Source organism: Phodopus roborovskii, unplaced genomic scaffold (genome assembly GCF_943737965.1).
Source record: "Phodopus roborovskii unplaced genomic scaffold, PHOROB, whole genome shotgun sequence".
In the NCBI taxonomy this organism is placed as follows: domain Eukaryota; kingdom Metazoa; phylum Chordata; class Mammalia; order Rodentia; family Cricetidae; genus Phodopus; species Phodopus roborovskii.
Window position 1 is genome coordinate 53,567,214 of NW_026126480.1, and position 17,784 is coordinate 53,584,997.

Below are 17,784 nucleotides of genomic sequence, written 5' to 3' on the forward strand. Positions count from 1 at the left end.
CTGCAGGCTGAATACCAGTTCTCAAAGGCTTTGTAAAGAAGATTTATCCCTCTCTGGCAGATGCTCTGCCTCCTTGATCTTCCCTCCCCTCCACCTGAACTAGCAAGGCAGAGAACCCTTCTTGCCCTCTTCTAATGTGTTCTCTACTAGGAATGCTTTCCCTGCTTTACATGTTGAATATTCAACTAAGTGCCCCTACTAGGAAGCCTTCCTTGATTTCCCCATCCCCACCTTTCCCTACCAGGACTGGTACCCGGGTCCTCTCTTCAGAGCCTTCCAAATAGATCCATAATAGCCCCACCCCACGCTGCCACCCCCACCCCCAAGCCGCCAGCAGTGTGGGAAGGACAGCACGCAGTAACCCTGTGGGGCCCAAGGTCTAAGAAGATTCCCAGTGAAGATAGTAAAATGACTCTAGGCTGAGCAGGGCTCCTTGTAAGCCCCCTTCCTGCTCCAGCTTTATTTTGGTTCAAGAATCATTCCAGCCAGCACTCTTGGTCACCACCAGTCATCCGAGCACAGTGTCAACATTTCATGCAGTATAGAAGGAAGGACAAGGGGATGGAAGTTGGGGGATGTAGTCTGCCCTGCAAAGCCACTGGATTAGAGTCTGAGGCTTCCAGATGACAAGGCCTGGCCCAGCCACCAGCATCCCTGGTCCAGTTGATATTGGCCATAGGCTGAGAAACCTGGCTTCAGTAGGGTCCAGTAGGTGTCCTAATGACCTGTGTCCCTGTTCTAGCCATCCTTCTCCTTGCCATTGATGATATTGATTAGACCTGAGTCTCCATGGTTCCTCATTAGATCTGAGTATTTATGATTCATTAGGGCCAAGGACTAGAGGCACCTACCTGGGCCCTCTTCTTACCACTCCCCTTGGCCACTATCCTTTTAAATCTTCAGGTGCCAGAGAGAAGAAGCCAAAAGTCATCACTTCTCTGGGATTGCCATTATCAAAAGACATTATGACACCTGGAAGGATGTGATACCCCCCACCAATTCTGACCAGGTGGCAGCTAATGAACAATTCTGGTAGTGATATACAGCCTGACTTTTGGCTTCTGAACACCATTTCCCCAGAATTCCTACTGGTTCCAGACTGAGGCTAAGGGTTAGAGAACTTGACCCAAGAAGCCCAGTACTCCTAGGGGGGAATTTAGGCCTGCTTCCTTTCAAGAGAGGCCTGGCCTGAAGGGACACCAGCCAATGTTGGTCAATCTGTACTGATTTGCACTGGATTCAAACACAAGGGCCTGGATCTGGGCCCCTGGGGACTTCTGTTTTCCTCAGGGTGGAGGGTTGGGAGTGCTTCCCTGTGGCTTCTTACAGGTTTCTGCTGGGCCTGGTCTCCTGGCCTTTTCTTGTCCCCACCGCAGTGGGGAGCATGTGTGTTTGGGATAGGCTAGTTCATGTCCTTTCTATTGTCTGACTGTTTACCACAACTCCCACTACCCCCTGCTAAATCTGGGTGCTATTTACTCCCTAACCTTCAAAGTGCAGCTCCTTCCTTGTCTGAGAGATTCTTCCAGTCTCCCCAGACCCCAGGGCTCCTTCCCAAGTCCATCTGGTTGGGCAATTACTTGATTAGCACTGCGCTGATCAACCAGAATGGGAGAGGGCCATCTTGACTTCCTGGCATGGCATCCTGGGTGCTAGTCTTGTTAACATTAGCCCTGTCAGTACAGGGACTAGCCCCTCAAGACTTACTAACATCTGGCCTCTAAGGGGATTGAGGAGAGAGGTTGGCCAGCTCTGAAGCCAATATGCCTCCGCAGGCTAAGGGCCATACTTCATTAGGCTTTCTAGTACACAGTTGGTCATTCTGCTGGGTCCCCAGCCAGCTCCAGATAGTCATTGGTGGGGAAATTACCCTAGGTCCCCAGGTGAAGAGCCACACCCATTCCTCCCTGACAGTCTGGACAGAGGATCCAAGCTGAGGAACCCCTAGGAGGTGGGGCAGCCTCAGTGTTCACAGCTCCAGCTGACTATGAAGAGGGCATCACTGGATAGAACTGAGATGGTGCCAGGCTCTGGTGGCTCTGCTGCCCATCTGGCCTGTCCTGGCTGCTAGTTTCGCCGGACTGGGTGCCACATGGACACAGGTCTGCGCAGCGTGGCCAGCATCTGGTTCCAGTGGGTGGTGCCCATGCCACTGGCTGCTGGCCCAATGATGACATGTCCCACGTTGTCCCCACGGCCATCACTGCTGCTCTCAGCCACTGTCACTCTGAGAGACAGGTCCTGGGGAGAAGGAGACATGAAAGACTGGGACCAGGAGCAGCTAATTCTCCCTGGCTCCAAGGTCCCAACTTGTGAATACCAAGCCCTGTGAAGTACATACAGCTCTCTGAATCTTCCCACGTGACTTGGGAGTGGAGACTTGTGCTAGATACTTACAGATGGATAGCCAGCTATGATGTGACCTCACTAAGTGCTAAAAATTGACAGTTCCAGCAGGATTTAAAACCCATCTCTCACTTCTTTGTCTCTGAACACTTTTTTCTTTAAGATTTATTTTATTTTTGAGATTGAAAAGATGGGTCAGCGATTAAGTACACTTGCTGTTCTTGCAGAGGACCCTGGTTTGATTCCCAGGGCCTACATGATGGCTCAGAAACTTCAGTTCCAGGGAATCTGAACCCTCTTCTAGCCTTTGTGGCACCAGGAACACTTGTTATTCACAGAATACATGCAGGCAAAATACCCACACACATAAAATAATGTAAACCTTAAAACCATTTTATTTTAAATTATATATGACAGTATAGGGTGTGTGTACATGTGAGTGCAGTACCCAGAGAGGTCAGAAGAATGCACTGGATACCTGGAGTTGAAATTACAGGCAGCTGTGAACATCTGATATGGGTACTGGGAACTAAACTTGGATCCTTTGTAAGAGAAGTATGTGCTCTTCACTGCTGAGCCGTATCTCCAGCCATACTTATTCTTGAGACAGAGTCTCATGTAGTCCAGGCTGGCTTTAAACTTGCTATGTAGCTGAAGCTATACCTAAACTCCTTCGTGCCTTGAACTCCCAAGTACTAGGATAACAAGTGCATGCTACCATATCAGGCTTAGAACTTAGGCTGTTTATCTATTTGTTGGTTGGTCTTAATTTTTTTGGTTTGTTTTGCTTTCTGAAAAACAGGTTTTTATTTTATATGTATGAGTGTTTGCCTGCAGGTGTGTATGTATATCACACATGTACAATGCCCAGGAGGGCGCTAGATACCCTGGAACTGGAGTTTCAGGAGGTTGTGGGCTACCATGCGGGTGCTGGGAACTGAACCCAAGTCCTCTGGAAGTGCAGCAAGTGTTCTTAACTGCCAAGCCACCTCTCTAGTCCCCTGCTTTGTTGTTGTTGTTGTTTTCTTTTTTGGTTTTTCAAGACAGGGTTTCTCTGTGTAGCTTTGGAGCCTGTCCTGGAACTCACTCTGTAGACCAGGCTGACCAGGTTCCACAAATGCCCAGCTTGTAGTTGTTGTTTTTTGTTTGTTTCTGAGACAGTGTATAAGTTTAATAGCCTTGACTGTCCTGGAACTTACCTTGTAGACCAAGCCTGCTTCTGCCTCCCAAGAACTGGGATTAAAGGCATATACCACGATGCTCAGCTTCCTTGTTTTTCGTCTTTTTTTTTTTTTTTTTTCTAAACAGAGTCTCATTAGGTAGCCCTTGTTAGCCTGCAGTTTACTATGTAGACTAGGCTGACCTCAAACACATAGAGATCAGCCAGCCTTGACCTCCTGAGTGCTGGAACTAAAGGTACATGCTGCCATGGTCACCTCACTGTTTATATTTATCAGAGCAGAGAATAACCTTGAACTTCTGATCCCCCAGCTTCCACCTCCTCCTGAGTGAGTGCACCCCCATGCCTGGTTTATGAGGTATGGGGTGTGTGTGGTGTGTACCAGTGCATGTGTGTACACGTGCACACTCGTATGTTCGTGTGTGAGCATTCATGTGTGTGTGTGTGGTGTGTATGTGCGTGGTGTGTGTGAGTGTGTGTGTGAGTGTGTGTGTGTGTGTGTGGTGTGTATGTGTGTGAGTGTGTATGAGTGTGTGTGTGGTATGTGTGGTGTGTGAGTGTGTGTGAGTGTGTGTGGTATGAGTGTGTGTGTGGTATGGTGTGTGTGTGTGGTGTGAGTGTGTGTGTGAGTGTGTGTGTGAGTGTGTATGTGTGGTGTGAGTGTGTATGTGGGGTATGGTGTGTGTGTGTATGAGTGTGTGTGTGGTGTGTGTGTGTGTGAGTGTGTGTGGTGTGTATGTGTGTGAGTGTGTATGAATGTGTGTGTGAGTGTGTGTGTGTGGTGTGAGTGTGTGTTGGAAACCCAGGATTCTGTGTGTGCTAAACAAGTTCTCTAGCATCTGGGCTTTTGGACTTGGGCCTTTGCTACCTGTTTCTTTGTCTTTAAAATGTGACAGCATTCCCTGCTTCTCAGGGCTGTTCTGGGAGGAAAATGTGTGGCCTGGTGCTAGCCTGCCAACAGGTCATGTGAGAGTACAGCTGAGGGTAGGGTTAAGTAAGAACATATTTGTGATGTTGGCCCAACTGTTCTTACCTAGTCCCCCCACAGCTTCATTTTTGGAGGTTGGAGGGAAGTGACATTGTGACAAACAGGGCAAAAGCAGGGGTCAAATGGGACTGTCCAATAAGGGACAAGATTATGATCCTAGGACCAGCCAGATATGCTGGAATGTTGTCTTGATTCTTAGATTTGGGACACCCAGAGTGAGGCTGACATCCAACTTTCAAATCTACAGGGGCTGGCAGGATAGTTCAGTAGTAAAGTGGATGCCTAGCCTACACAAAGCCTCGGGTTTATAATCAGCACTGAAAAACAAAGAAATCCCCCAAGAGCATCCCTAGGAGGAGACTAGGAAAGCCCTGCACAGTCCCTGGACTGCAGGGCAGACTTCAGGACAAGGATAAAAGGACTCTCTTATTGTTAGGTGTGCCTAAGGATGGAGTCAGTGAGAGGAGGGAGATCCCTACTCTCCGACTGATATGGCTTAAGCTATATTCTCTGTGGTTCATTCCACCACCCATGACTAGTATGTGATATCCCTGTGTCGGGAGTGTTCTCCCAGAAGCACTGGAAGCCCTAGGGTAAGAAGATTCTAGTGGGGTCCTTGCAGCAAGACTTCTGAAGGTGCTCACGTCCCTGGGCCCTGGGCACTCTAGTTCATCTTCAGGCAATGCAGTTCCTCAGAGTTCAGCTGAGCTGTCACCTCCTGCAGAAAATCTCCCCTGACTACTAATGCAAAGGGAGCTTCCAATGGGGTTTACAAAGTCTGGGGACTTCCCAACCTGTCCTTTGTAGGCACAAAGAAAGCAGTGCCTGGGTCCCCTCACCACAGGCTGGCATGTAGTGGTGGGCTCAATCAATGATTAACTAGAAGGAGGTTGGCTTGAGGTACACAAGGCAACACTGGAAGGAAGAGGTAGCCCAGAGTCCTGTGAGGATCCAGGGCTCCTTACCTGTAACACAATGGCTGGCACTGAGAAGATCATGGCTTCGTTGAACACCGGGTTGGGGTCATCCCTCTTCACAGCTGTCTTCTTCTTGCTCATCTTCCTCCCATCCTGTAGCAGGTAAACTTTGACGAAGGGGTCTACAGGCAGATATGTGGGGGAAGGTCAGTAACATGCTTGCTTGGCATGGCCCTGTCTTTTCTGGCTCTATTCACTACCTCCAATTCCCTGGCCCTTGGCTATTGCCATTATCTCCAAAGTCCACTGTTTGGTATTCATTTATTTATATAATAAATGGAGCCAGCTGGGCGGTTGTGGCACACAACTTTAATCCTAGCACTTGGGAGGCAGATGGATCTCTGTAAGTTTGAGGCCAGCCAGGTCTATAGAGCTAATTCCAGGACAATCAAGGCTGCACAAAGAAACCCTGTCCTGAAAAACGGAAGGAAGGAAGAAAGGAAGGGAAAAAGGAAGGAAAGAAAAAGAAATATAGTGGTGCTTTGGTGGCACATGCCTTTAATCTCAGCACTTGGAGACAGAGGCAGGCAGATCTCTGTGAGTTCGAGACCAGCCAGGTCTCAGAGTGAGTTCTAGGACAGTCAAAGCTACACAGAGGAAACCCTGTCTCAAAAATAAAAAACAAAACAAAACAACAACAACAAAAAGAAATGGGATCTCATTATGTTTTCCAGCTGGTTCTAAACTCCTGAACTTAAGGGATCCTCCTACCTCAGACTCCTGAGTTGCTGAGATGAAAGTTGCAAACTTTAATGCCTGACTTATTATTTATTTATTTTTCAAGGTGTGGTTTTGTGCCACCATCACCTGGCTTAAGTACTTATTTTTAAGATTTACTTTTAATTTATGTATTTATATTACGTATATAGTGAGTGTCTATATATAGGTGTATATACATAAGTACAGTGCCTACAGAGTCTAGAAGAGGTGTCGGAGATCTAGAGTTATAGGCAGTTATAAACTGGCCAGTGTGGGTGCTGGGAACCAAATTCCAGTTCTCTCCAAGAGCAGCAATTGCTCTTAACCTTGGAGCAATCTCTGCAGCTCTGTTTATTTTTGAGACAGTATCTTGCTATGTAACACAGATTGGCCTTAAATTTGTAATCCTAGTGCCTCATCCCACTGACTGCTAGGAGCCACCATACCTGGTTTGTTATTGGGCATTGATTGATTGATTGATTGATTGATTGATTGATTGATTGATTGATACTGAGAGACAAGGTCTCATTATGTGTCTCAGGCTGGTTCTGAACTCCCGGGCTTAAGGGATCTTTCTGTCTCAGCTTCCAGAATAGCTGGGCATAGCTTGATGTTGGTTTAAGGATGACCTTGAGCTTCTGATTCTCCTGTCCACACCTCTTGAGTGCAAATATTATAGGCATGTACTACAATGTTGTAGGTTTTGATGTTGTTTTCGAGACACGGTTTCACTGTGTTGTGTGGCCCTGGCTGTCCTGGAATGCGCTTTGTAGATCAGGCTGGCCTCAGTCTCACAGAAATCTGTCTGCCTCCGCCTCCCGAGTGCTGGGATTAATGATATGTGCCACCACTGTAGGGCCCATGTTGTGTTTTATGCAATGTGATTACTGAACTCAAGGTTTCATGCATGACAGACAAGCACTCTATCAGCTGAGCTACATCTCCAAACCCTTGAAATTTATTAAAATCTATTTCCCAGTTGAGAAACTCAGTGCTTTCATGGCCAGTCAAGATAGGGCAGCCTACTGCATATTTCCCTCACACATATTCCCCGGAAGGAGGCAGATCAGATGCTTCTCTTGCTATTACTGGCCTGAGTGCAGATAGCAGATCCGAGTCACTGAATGCCAACACAGCAGAGCCTAACAGTGTGCAGCTCTGAGATAGCAAGTCTTCCTACCGGGCCCTAGGCAGTCAAGTCCAGAAAGGTCCCTGCAGACCTAGGATGTTAGATCCCACGTGACCCTCCCCGCAAAGGTTGGGGCACCTCTCCCCATTTAAAGTCTGGTTGCTGCCCTGTCTCTGACAGATGGACACTGACTCTCCATTTTTTGTCTGGTGCCACTGCACAAGTGTGTTGATTCCTGTCCTCAGCTTCCATCGATTTCCCTTTCACTCTCCACTCCACACCCTGGGCTGCTTGTCACCCTCCAGGGTTCCCATGCTTCTCTAGCTGAATTAACCTTTCCCCACCACGCCTGGCTCCTGAGCTTAGCTGAGGCCACAGGGGCTCTGGCCCTGTGCCTGGGACCTGCTCATAGCACTACAGCTCCCCCTGAGCCTCGTGGAGGAGCTCAGTACATAGGCCCTCACCTGCTGTGGTCTTGTCATTGGTCCAGATGAGATTCTTGGCTTTCACCACAACCACAGTCAGACGCTCAGCTGTGGGCAGGTAACTGAGGGACAGCAGGATCTCTCCCACAGCGTCAGCCACCTGTGAAAATAGGTATGGCTCAGGAGGCTTCTGCCCTCCAGGGCCAAGGGGTCCAGGGAAAGGTGGACATTTCCTTCTGAGGTAACTCTTAAACGTAGGCTGGCAGGATTGAGAAAAGGACAACCTACCACCCGCTGCCACACCAGTGAGCATGCCCAGACCATCCCTTGCTCCAGGTGTAGGCCATGCCTTGGAAGGAGGCCCAAAGGTTGCCTGTTGAGTACACCAGTGAGGTGCAGTTTTGTTCCCTTATTTAGGGCCAAAGAAAACATTCTATGACTAGCACAAAGAGATCAAAGTTGACAGCATCTGCTTAAGCAATCATGTTCCCTGGCATTGTCACAATGATTTAAGTTTTAGTTTGTCCCCTGTCTGAAATAACCCTCATTAGGGCCAGACCTATGCACCCTTAACAGTAGCTTATAGTAGAACCTCTGATGATGTGGTAGTAGGCACAGAGATGCGGGGCTGGAGAGAAGGCTCAGCAGTTAGGAGCACTGGGTGTTTTCTGGAAGGCCCAGCCAGGTTCAGTCTCCAGCACCCACAATGCAGCTCACAACTATATGCAACTCTAGTTCCAGGGGACCGGACATCCTCTTCTGACATCCATGGGCATGAGACATGCATACGGTACACATACGTATATCCAGGCAAGTCAGTCAAGACATTCATAAGAGTAAATAAGTAAATAAATACTAAAAAATAAAAGAAAGAACTGAGGAGAAGGCTAGAGATGGCTCAGTGGGTAAAAGCACTTGCCACCAACCCATGTGGTGAAGGTGAGAGCCAACTTATAGAAGGCAATGGGTCTTCTGACTCACACATGCTTCTTTCTGTGGGTATACATGCCCATACACACATGCACACAGAAAACAGAATAAATACATAAATAAATACAACGTTAAAAAAAAATCAAAGAAGCCAGGTGTTGGTGGTGCACTCCTTTGATTCCAGCACTCGGGAGGCAGAGGTAGGTGGTTCTCTGTGAGTCCCAGTCCAGCCTGGTCTACAGAACAAGTTTTAAGACAGTCAGGATTGTTACACAGAGAAACCCTGTCTCAACAAACCAAATAAACAAACAAACAAACAAACAAACAGACGGACAGACAGATAGATAGACAGATAAAATAAAAAAAATCAAAGAAGAGCTGTAAACAGTGGTATCTACAGGATGTTTTACCACCACATAACAGTGTGAGTTGTTTGTTGTCTTAATATTGTCATGGTCTATCGAGGGACAGGATAGTGGCATCTCTCCTAGGAAGTGGGTTTGGGTATTCTCTCTTCAGGTGAATGGGTAGGCTAAAGCAGGTAATACCTTATTCTGGTCCTGTAAGTATAGCCAGCCACTGAAGGGCTGCAGCGGGAGGTCCAGAACAGATAGCTTCAGATCCACCACACCGGTACTAACGTTCCGCTCATCCTCATCAATGCCGAACACAGAAAATCGAAGGCTCTTCTCCTCCAGGGCTGTGGGATCCAGAGGGACAGAGAACTTCTCATCGAAGAAGATGGAATAGGCATTCCTCTGGATCTATAGAGAGAAGAGGCCATGGAGGGGCTTTGTGGTACCCACAACCTCAATTCCTGTCCTCCTTTTGTGTTCAGCCTTCAAGATGTTTCCTTAATTTTGTTTTGTTTTGAGACTAGATCCCACATAGCTCAGGATGAACTCCTGAACTTCCTGCCACTAACTCCAAAATGCTAGGATTACAAGCATGATCCTCCGTACCTCACCTTCTCCCTCTCTCTTTTCTGAGACAGGATCTCACTAAGAAGCTCTGGCTGGTCTGGAACTCACTATATTGCCCAGACTAGCCTTGAATTTACAGCCATCTTCCTGCCTTAGCCTTCAGAGCACTGAGATTACAGTACAAGTTACCAGGCCTTGTAGACCTGAAGAATTTTGGTTGTTGTTGATATGTGATTGGTTTTTTGTTTGTTTTGAGACAGAATTTCGTGTACTTCAAGATGGCCTCAAATTTATTATGTAGCTAAGGACAACCTTGAATTCCTGATCTTTCTGCCTCCATCTCCCAAGTGTTGAGGAAACTTTGAAGGTTTATAAATCCCAATGTCCCCTCCTTGGTTACGGTCACCCATTGGCCTACATTAGAAGCTTCTGTAATTGAATCCCAGTAATCCTCATCCTCACAAGATGCTGTGGCTAAGCTGGTCTCTATCTCTCTTGTCTGCCCAAATTAGCCACGGGGCAGGCATGCAGTGGGAGCCAGACAACTGTTCATAAATAGCCACTAGCACCACAGTCCCCTGTAAAGCCTGGCAAAGACTTTCTGATTGTCATAGGATGGATGGATGGATGGATGGATGGATGGATGGATGGATGGATGAGTGGACAGACAGACAGACGGATGGATGGAGTGACTCGGCAGGACCTGGGTATGCTTCACTCCTGCTTTGGATGCTATCAGCCTTCTCCCAGGAAGCTGTGGGCAGTCCTCAGGGAGGTGCACGAGAGGCTCTGCTTGCCCTTCTGTGGGGGCCATCTGAGTCACTGTGTGATGGTATTTAGAGAGCAGCTCTCATCCCTGGCATCTTCTCTGGAACTGAGTGGGTTGTTCAACCCAGAGGCAACACCCCACCCGCACAGTGAGACTGCTAGGCTGTGATGTCATGAAGACTGTCTTCCTAGGAACAAACCCTGCTAGCCTCTAGCTACTTTGATCTTAGCCTTCTGTCTCTGCCAGGCTCTGGAAGGTTCTTTCTTCAGCCACTCTACCCTAATACACAAACCAGGAGCCGTGTTGCCACACAGAGCTCTGCCTCACACTCTCCCAAGCTTCTGTCCACCAATGTCCCTCCTCAAGAGACATGTTTTGAGTCACCCAAAGCCTTTCATGTGGCTCAGGCCAAGAGCAGCATAATGTGTGTCAGGCTCAACAGCAGCTCTTCATGGTCCCGAGAACCAGTCCTGATCATCTACCAAGGACTGAGTTAAGTGCTTTGTATGTATAACCCCAGCCCTTCTTCATACTTGTGATGCTTATTTGACAGACAGGGAAACTGAAGCCAGCTGCTTAAGTGACTTGCTCAAGGTCACACTGCCAGGAGAAGGTGGAACTTGGATTTTAGCCTGATTCCTAACCACCCACTGCCATTGTACTTCCAGTAGAAAACTAGACCCTTGATACCACATGTATAGAGAGTTAGTGGTTAGTTCTAGAATTATAGGGGTACTATGTGGGGGTGGGGTGGGGGTGGGATGTCCACCTCTGAGAGCCAGCCAGCTAATGTTCAATGTGGTAAAAGTGACGAGGCACAGATGGGTCTCCAAGAATACAGAAGACTCTGGTCATGCAGGGCATAGGTCACTGAGGGTTGACCTGGTTCATCTCAGAGGGTCCAGGATCTGGACTCCCATAGCCTGCTGCTGGGCAGTAGGTATGGTTGTCAAGGTGCAGCACCTTGGAGGTATCTTGTGATCTCCTTGTTGGATCCAACCCCTTCTTTCCTCTTGATTGCTGACTGCCAAGGGCTGTGTCAGCATGTCAGAGATCAGAGGGAGGTTCAAGTTTTCCAGGGGGCTAACCACACCCTCTCATGAAAGAACACAGCTCCTATGAGTGTGACCCTTTCATTTGGGATCCAGAAACTCACTTTTCTCTCATGGTTTTTTCAGTCCCTGGTGTGGACCTCCCTTCTTGTTCACAAACTCATGGAACCATGCCACCACCAAGGCCACCCCCCCACCCACTCCAAAGCAAATTGCAAATGAGTCTGTTATTTAGCTCTCTCTCCCAGATCAGCCAAACGAGCAGGCCGTCTTTCTTTTTGCCAAGACTCCATGTTGACAGATGTGGAGGTGGATAATTACTCACTGTCCTTGAGTGATAGGAAGACTGAAATCTGTACACAGCAGAGCCTGGTTCTATGCCTGGCCATTGTACTATGGAGCCACACTCTGATCTGCTCTCCAGCCCTCCCCCCCCATCTTCCTTTCTGATACTGAAGATTTGCCCACCAGCCCAGATGTCAGCTTCCCTGGAAGGCTTCAGGGAATCCAGTGCACTTCTGTGCCCCATCCCACTTACCCGGGAGATGCCAACGATCTGTTCATCTGGCAGCAGACTGACCCGCATGAAGCAGGACTCGAAGGTGGCTTCCTCGCGCTCCAGGAGGTCCTTGCCTTGCCGAACTGCCACATGGAGGGTGTGGGAGGCTGCGTCATAGTCCAAGCTCACCTCCACCTGGCCCAGTGTGAAATCCTGCCCAAAGGTGTTGCTCACAGAAGAAATGGAGTTCAGAGAGTCAGCGGATTGTGACTTGCGGAGAGTTCCATAGGGGGCCAGGTCCAGTTCCCGTCCCATCAGCTCCAGGGGGCCCAGTTCACTGATGCTTTCAAAGGTGTCTTCAATACTGAGGCTGCCTTTGCGGCTAGGTGGTCCCTGAGGGTTGGTCCGCTGTGCATTCCACTGAGGGACTCTCTGCAGGTGAACAAAGGGACAGGGAAGCATCACATGGGTCACAGCACCATCTCTAGGGGGCAGCTGAGATGGCCTTTGCTTGTTTGTTCAAGGTACCCTAGGCTCTCCTTTCACAAAACCAGCCCAGGGGAACTATTACTTCAGGCCACTTTGTTTCCCTTTCTGTCTCTCAGTACAGGAACTTGCTTCATATTCCTGACTGGCCTGGAATTCCTGACCCTCCTGCTTTAATTCCTGAGTACTGGGGTTACATTCATGCAGCAAATATGTCTAGCTTAGTTTCTCTCCTTAACTAGAATGGAAGAAAGCATTTTTTTATTTGTTTGTTTGTTTTGGTTTTTTGAGACAAGGTTTCTCTGTAGCTTTGGAGACTGTCCTGGAACTCACTCTGTAGACCAGGCTGGCCTCGAACTCAGAGATCCACCTGTCTCTGCCTCCCAAGTGCTGGGATTAAAGGCATGTACCACCATGGACTGTCGAAGAAAGCATTTTTTAAAAAGACTTATTTCTTTTTAACATTTTAAAAATGATTTATTTATTCCTATTTTATGTGCATTGGTGTTTTGGCTGCATGTATGTCTGTGTGACAGCAATCAGATCCCCTGGAACTGGAATTACAGACAGCTGTGAGCTGCCATGTGGATGTTGGGAATTGAACTCAGGATCTCTGAAAAAGCAGCCAGTGCTCTTAATCACTAAGCCACTTCTCTAGTCCAAGAAAGCATTTTCTTAAACTAATTTGTTGTGACAACAATTCCATACATAAACATATGAACTCCAATGACATTTATAAAAAGCTGCTGGGTGTAGAAGAGCACATTTATAACCCAGAATGTGGGAGGTTGAAGCAGAAGGATCAAGATCAGCCTCAGGCTCCTGAGATCCAGTCTCAAAACAATCAAACAATAATAGCCATCAAAGCGTCCAAAAGACGAGGACTAGGTTAAGAATCGTGGGATACAGTCACTCCACAGATGGTTGAGTAGTGTCAAAGGAAGATTACGAAAACAAAGCACAAGAGCCAGTGAGGTGACTCAGCAGGTATAGGTGTCTGCCGCCAAGTCTGATGACCTGGGGTGGATTCCCAGTGTCCACATGTTAGAAGGAGAACTGTCTCTACAAATTGTCCTCTGATCGCCACACATGTACCTATGTAGCCAATGACAGCTTTGAATTTCTGATCTTTATGACTCTGTCCCTTGAGTGCTAAGAATGACAGGCTGTGCCACCATGCCCAGTATCAACTAGCTTCTTTTTGTCTTTCCCCTGAAACAGGGTTTCTCTGTATAGCCCTAGCTGTCCTGGAATTAGCTAGGTAGACTAGGCTGGCCTCGAATTCACAGAGATCCACCTGCCTCTGCCTGACAAGTGCTGTGATTAAAGGTGTGTGCCACACTGCCCCACACAATTAGCTTTCTTTTGTTTTGTTTTTTGAGACAGGGCCTTACTAAGTACCGCTGGCTGGCCTAGAACTCACTGTGCAAACAAGGGTAGCCTTGAACTCCCAAAGCTCTGTTTGCTTTTACTTCAGTGTTCTGAATTTAAAGGCACATGAAACCATGAGCAGCCGTTCAATAGCTTCCTTAAATCCTAACTCAGAGGACAGTCCTTTTGACAGTTTTCAACACGTGTTACCAAGATGCTTCTTGGAAAAGTTGTCCCAATTCACGCTTCTCCCAACAGAGTAGTAGGGGCCACCAAATGAGTGAGTACCTGCTCTGGTAACAGCCATACTGTGCTCTCTGGAACTGTATGTCATGCCTTAAAAGTCCTCTGCCAAGTATTAAATTATCTCAGATTCTTCAGCCGTCAAAAGAAATCTTAGGGCAGAGACACTGTGCAGTGGCTAAGAGCACAGGCTGCTTTCCAGAAGACCCAAAGGTTCAGTCCCCCTCGGACACATGGTAGCTCCAGATCACATCTGCCTCCAGTTCAGGAGATCTGGTGCCCTCTTCTGTCACCTCAGGCACCAAGCAAGGTGGTGCACAGACATGCATGCAGACAAAACCTTCATCTTGATTCTTTTTTTTTTCAAGACAGAGTTTCTCTGTGTAGCCCTGGCTATCCTGATCTATAGATTAGGCTGGCCTCGAACTCAGATATTCATCTGCCTCTGCCTCCTGAGTGCAGGGATTAAAAGTGAGCACCAGCACCACCAGGTGGGGAATTTTTTTAAAACACAACAAACAAACAAAAAATAAAGATCCCAAATGATGACAAAGTTTCACATATGACACAGAAGCAGAGGCAAGATCACTACAAATTCAAGGCCAGTCTGGTCTACATAGTAAATTCCAGGAAGACATAGCAAGATACTATCTTAAAAAACAAAACAAAACAAAAAAACAAAAAATAAACAAAAACCTAGTTAATAATTGAGTAGTAACATTTGTGAAAAATTTTTCTCTTATTTGTATTTTTCTATATTTTTTTACCTGATAGTCTTTGAATTTTTTTACATTTTATTTATTTGTCTCTGTGAGATGGTGTGATGATGCGTGTGAACCATAGTCTGTTCTCACCTTCTACCGTGGCCCCAAGGATTGAACCCAGGTCATCAGTTTTAGTGACAGATGAGCCTGTCACTTTACCTTCTAAACCACCTCCCTGGCCCACATGAAAGTCTTATGAGACAAGCTCTTACTGTGCAGCCTAGAGCTCATGGCTGCCTTTGACTTATGGTCCTCTTGGCCGAGCCACCAAAGGTGTAGGATTATAGGTGTGCACTGTCACACCTAGTCTCACAAGATAGGAGACTAGGGTTTTTGTTGTTGTTTGAGACAGGGTTTCTCTGTGTAGCTTTGGAGCCTGTCCTGGAACTAGCTCTGTAGACCAGGCTGGCCTCGAACTCACAGAGATCCACCTGCCTCTGCCTTCCAAGTGCTGGGATTAAAGGTGTGTGCCACCAACGCTGGTGTACGGGAGTTGTTTTTTAAGATTTATTCCTTCCTTCCTTCCTTTCTTCTTCTTCTTTTGTTTTTCTTTCCAAGACAGAGTTTCTCTGTCTAACAGCCCTATTTGTCCTGAAACTCGTTCTGTAGACCAGGCTGGTTTTGAACTTAGAGATCTGCCTGCCTCTACCTCCCAAGTGCTGGGATTAAAGGTGTGGGCCACCACATCTGACTTTTGCTGTGATAGTTTTAAAAACTGTGATCAATCACTTACATCAATCATTTATTCATCGAGCATAGGGCTAAGAGTTGATGGTCTGCAGGAGTATAAGAGGTTTGATCCCCATTCACAGAGGTGGCAAGCCTGGAGGCTGACCCTCAGAATGATGGTGGGATGTGGGTCTGCAGGAGTGGAAACCTCACCTTCAGCTTCGCCTCCACGTAGGCCTCTCCATACTTTTGCTGCAGGTACCTGTAGTCGTAATTAGGGAACGGGGAGGGGCTGGGGAAGCTTCCGGATGTCCAGAGCTTCCACAGACTCACAGCTGCGATTCCAAGCAGGGCCAGGGCCCCTGCAGCGTAGACACCCACCTCCCAGCCAGCAGGGCTCTTGATGACTGCAAAGCAAGGGCAGCCTGTCATTAGTGGGCTACAGTGATCACCAGGGAAAACGTCGGTTACGGTTGGTACTTACATATTTACATGTTTTGTGTGCTTGGCTTTTTTTTTATGTGAGTATGCATGAATGTATATGCACAAATGGGTGTGCATGCATATGTACCCGTGTACGCATTTGGAGACCAAAGGGCAACCCAAGGTGGTGTTCTTCAGAAGCCTTGGTTTTGACACAAGTTCTGTTAGTTGGTCAGCAAGCCCCAGGGATCCTCATGTCTCTGCTTCCCCAGTGATTGGATTATAAACACATGCCATCCTGACTTCACATGGATGCTGGGGACCAAACTCAGGTACTCATACTTGCATGGCAACCATTTTACTGACTGAGACACCTCTTCTAAGGTCCTGTTTTCTGTTTGGTTTGGTTTTGTGTTGACACAGGGGGTTCATGTAGCCCAGGCTGACCTCAGACTTGCTTTGTAGCTGAGCTCCTAATGCTACTTCTTCCACCTGAGTTCTCAATATGCCTCCTACCTACTGCTATTTAGGTGCCAAGCATGCTTTTATTGGGGAAAAAGACTGTTCATTGAGTAAAGGTGCTTGCCACTGACTGATGACCTGAGTTTGACCCTTGAGACACCATATGTTGGAAGACCATAACCAACTCCCATAAATTGTTCTCTGTCCTCCATATGAGTACCCTGGCATGCCTACACACATATACAAACCACAACTAAATGAGTAAATAAATAAATATGCAGTAAATAAAAATTTTAAAAGAAAAATTAAAAGTTTTATTAAAAATTATTTTTATACTGTGCTACAAGATTTGGTAGGAGGCTCTTCAGAATCGGTGATATACAAGACATACTCTGCTCCCTTTCTTCCTTCCTTTCTTTTTTTTTGAGGCAGTCTTGCTGTGTAGCCCAGGCTGGCCTCAAATTCTAGGCAATTCTCCTATTTTAGCCTTCCAAGTGCTGAGATCATGCATGTGCTGTACCACACCCAGCTTAAACACACTCTTGAGATCTCTGCTTCTGTGCCCTTTTCCACAAAACCACACATTTCTGCTGGGAGACACTTGGCCTGCGCAGATGAAAACCTCATATGGTGGTTAGATATCTCGGGCTTCAGACAAACAGAATTGTTCTTGCTTCCAAGGGTTCCCTGACCTCAAAGTCCTCAGAGGACCTCTTGCTTCAGAGAACCAAAATGGCCTTTCAGTCTTGGGGAAGGGATAACAATTTAGAGGAGAAAAAGGAGTGATTATCTGTGCTTCAACCCAACATCCATCAGCTGGTGAATGATTGAGCCGAAAAGTGCCACACTGCATGGAACATGACACACTCACTTCAAGGAATGTTACTCAGAAACAATCAGGCCAACGTTAAAACAATAGAGAGTAAATAAACCTTGAGAACATCCTGGTGGCTGCAAGAAGCTGGTCTCAGAGACCACAGCTATGTAATTCTATTTACAGTCAGCCTCTGTGTCTGTGGGTTCCGCCCCTGTGGCCTCAACTCATCCTGAATTGTGGACTGTGCAATCAGGCTGTGCCTGTCCTGACTTCAAACAAACATATTTTTCCTTTGTCTTTATTCCCTTAATAGAGCAGGGCAACAAAAAATTACATTTTATTAAGTGTTAGTAGTCATCTAGAGATGGTCAGAAGTACACAGGAGGATGTGTATGGGAACTGTGCAAACACTATATCATTAACTTGATCATTTTATGGATTTTCATACTTAGTGGGGGGGTCCAGGAATGAACCCCTGAAGATACTGAAGGACAACTATATAAGAACTGTTTAAAAGGCTGAAGAGATGGCTCAAACAGTAAAGAGCCTGTTGGTCAAGCATAAAGACCTGAGTTCAAATCCCCAGCACTGACATACAAACTGGGTGTGGTGGTGCATGTTTGTAACCCTAG

General features: G+C 47.1%; 1 protein-coding gene across 1 annotated transcript in view; it reads right to left on the reverse strand.

Moving 5' to 3' along the window:
- Positions 1–413: 413 nt before the first annotated feature.
- Syt12 (synaptotagmin 12) overlaps positions 414–17,784 on the reverse strand; it is a 31,411-nt gene continuing 14,040 nt past the window's right edge. Inside the window, exons 3-8 of the mRNA XM_051193575.1 lie at positions 15,664–15,857; positions 11,957–12,349; positions 9,223–9,438; positions 7,784–7,904; positions 5,480–5,613; positions 414–2,241 (exon numbers count right to left, since the gene is read on the reverse strand). Coding sequence (XP_051049532.1) covers positions 2,068–2,241; positions 5,480–5,613; positions 7,784–7,904; positions 9,223–9,438; positions 11,957–12,349; positions 15,664–15,857 — 1,232 coding nt within the window. The 3' untranslated portion in view covers positions 414–2,067. The remainder of the gene's footprint in view (positions 2,242–5,479; positions 5,614–7,783; positions 7,905–9,222; positions 9,439–11,956; positions 12,350–15,663; positions 15,858–17,784) is intronic.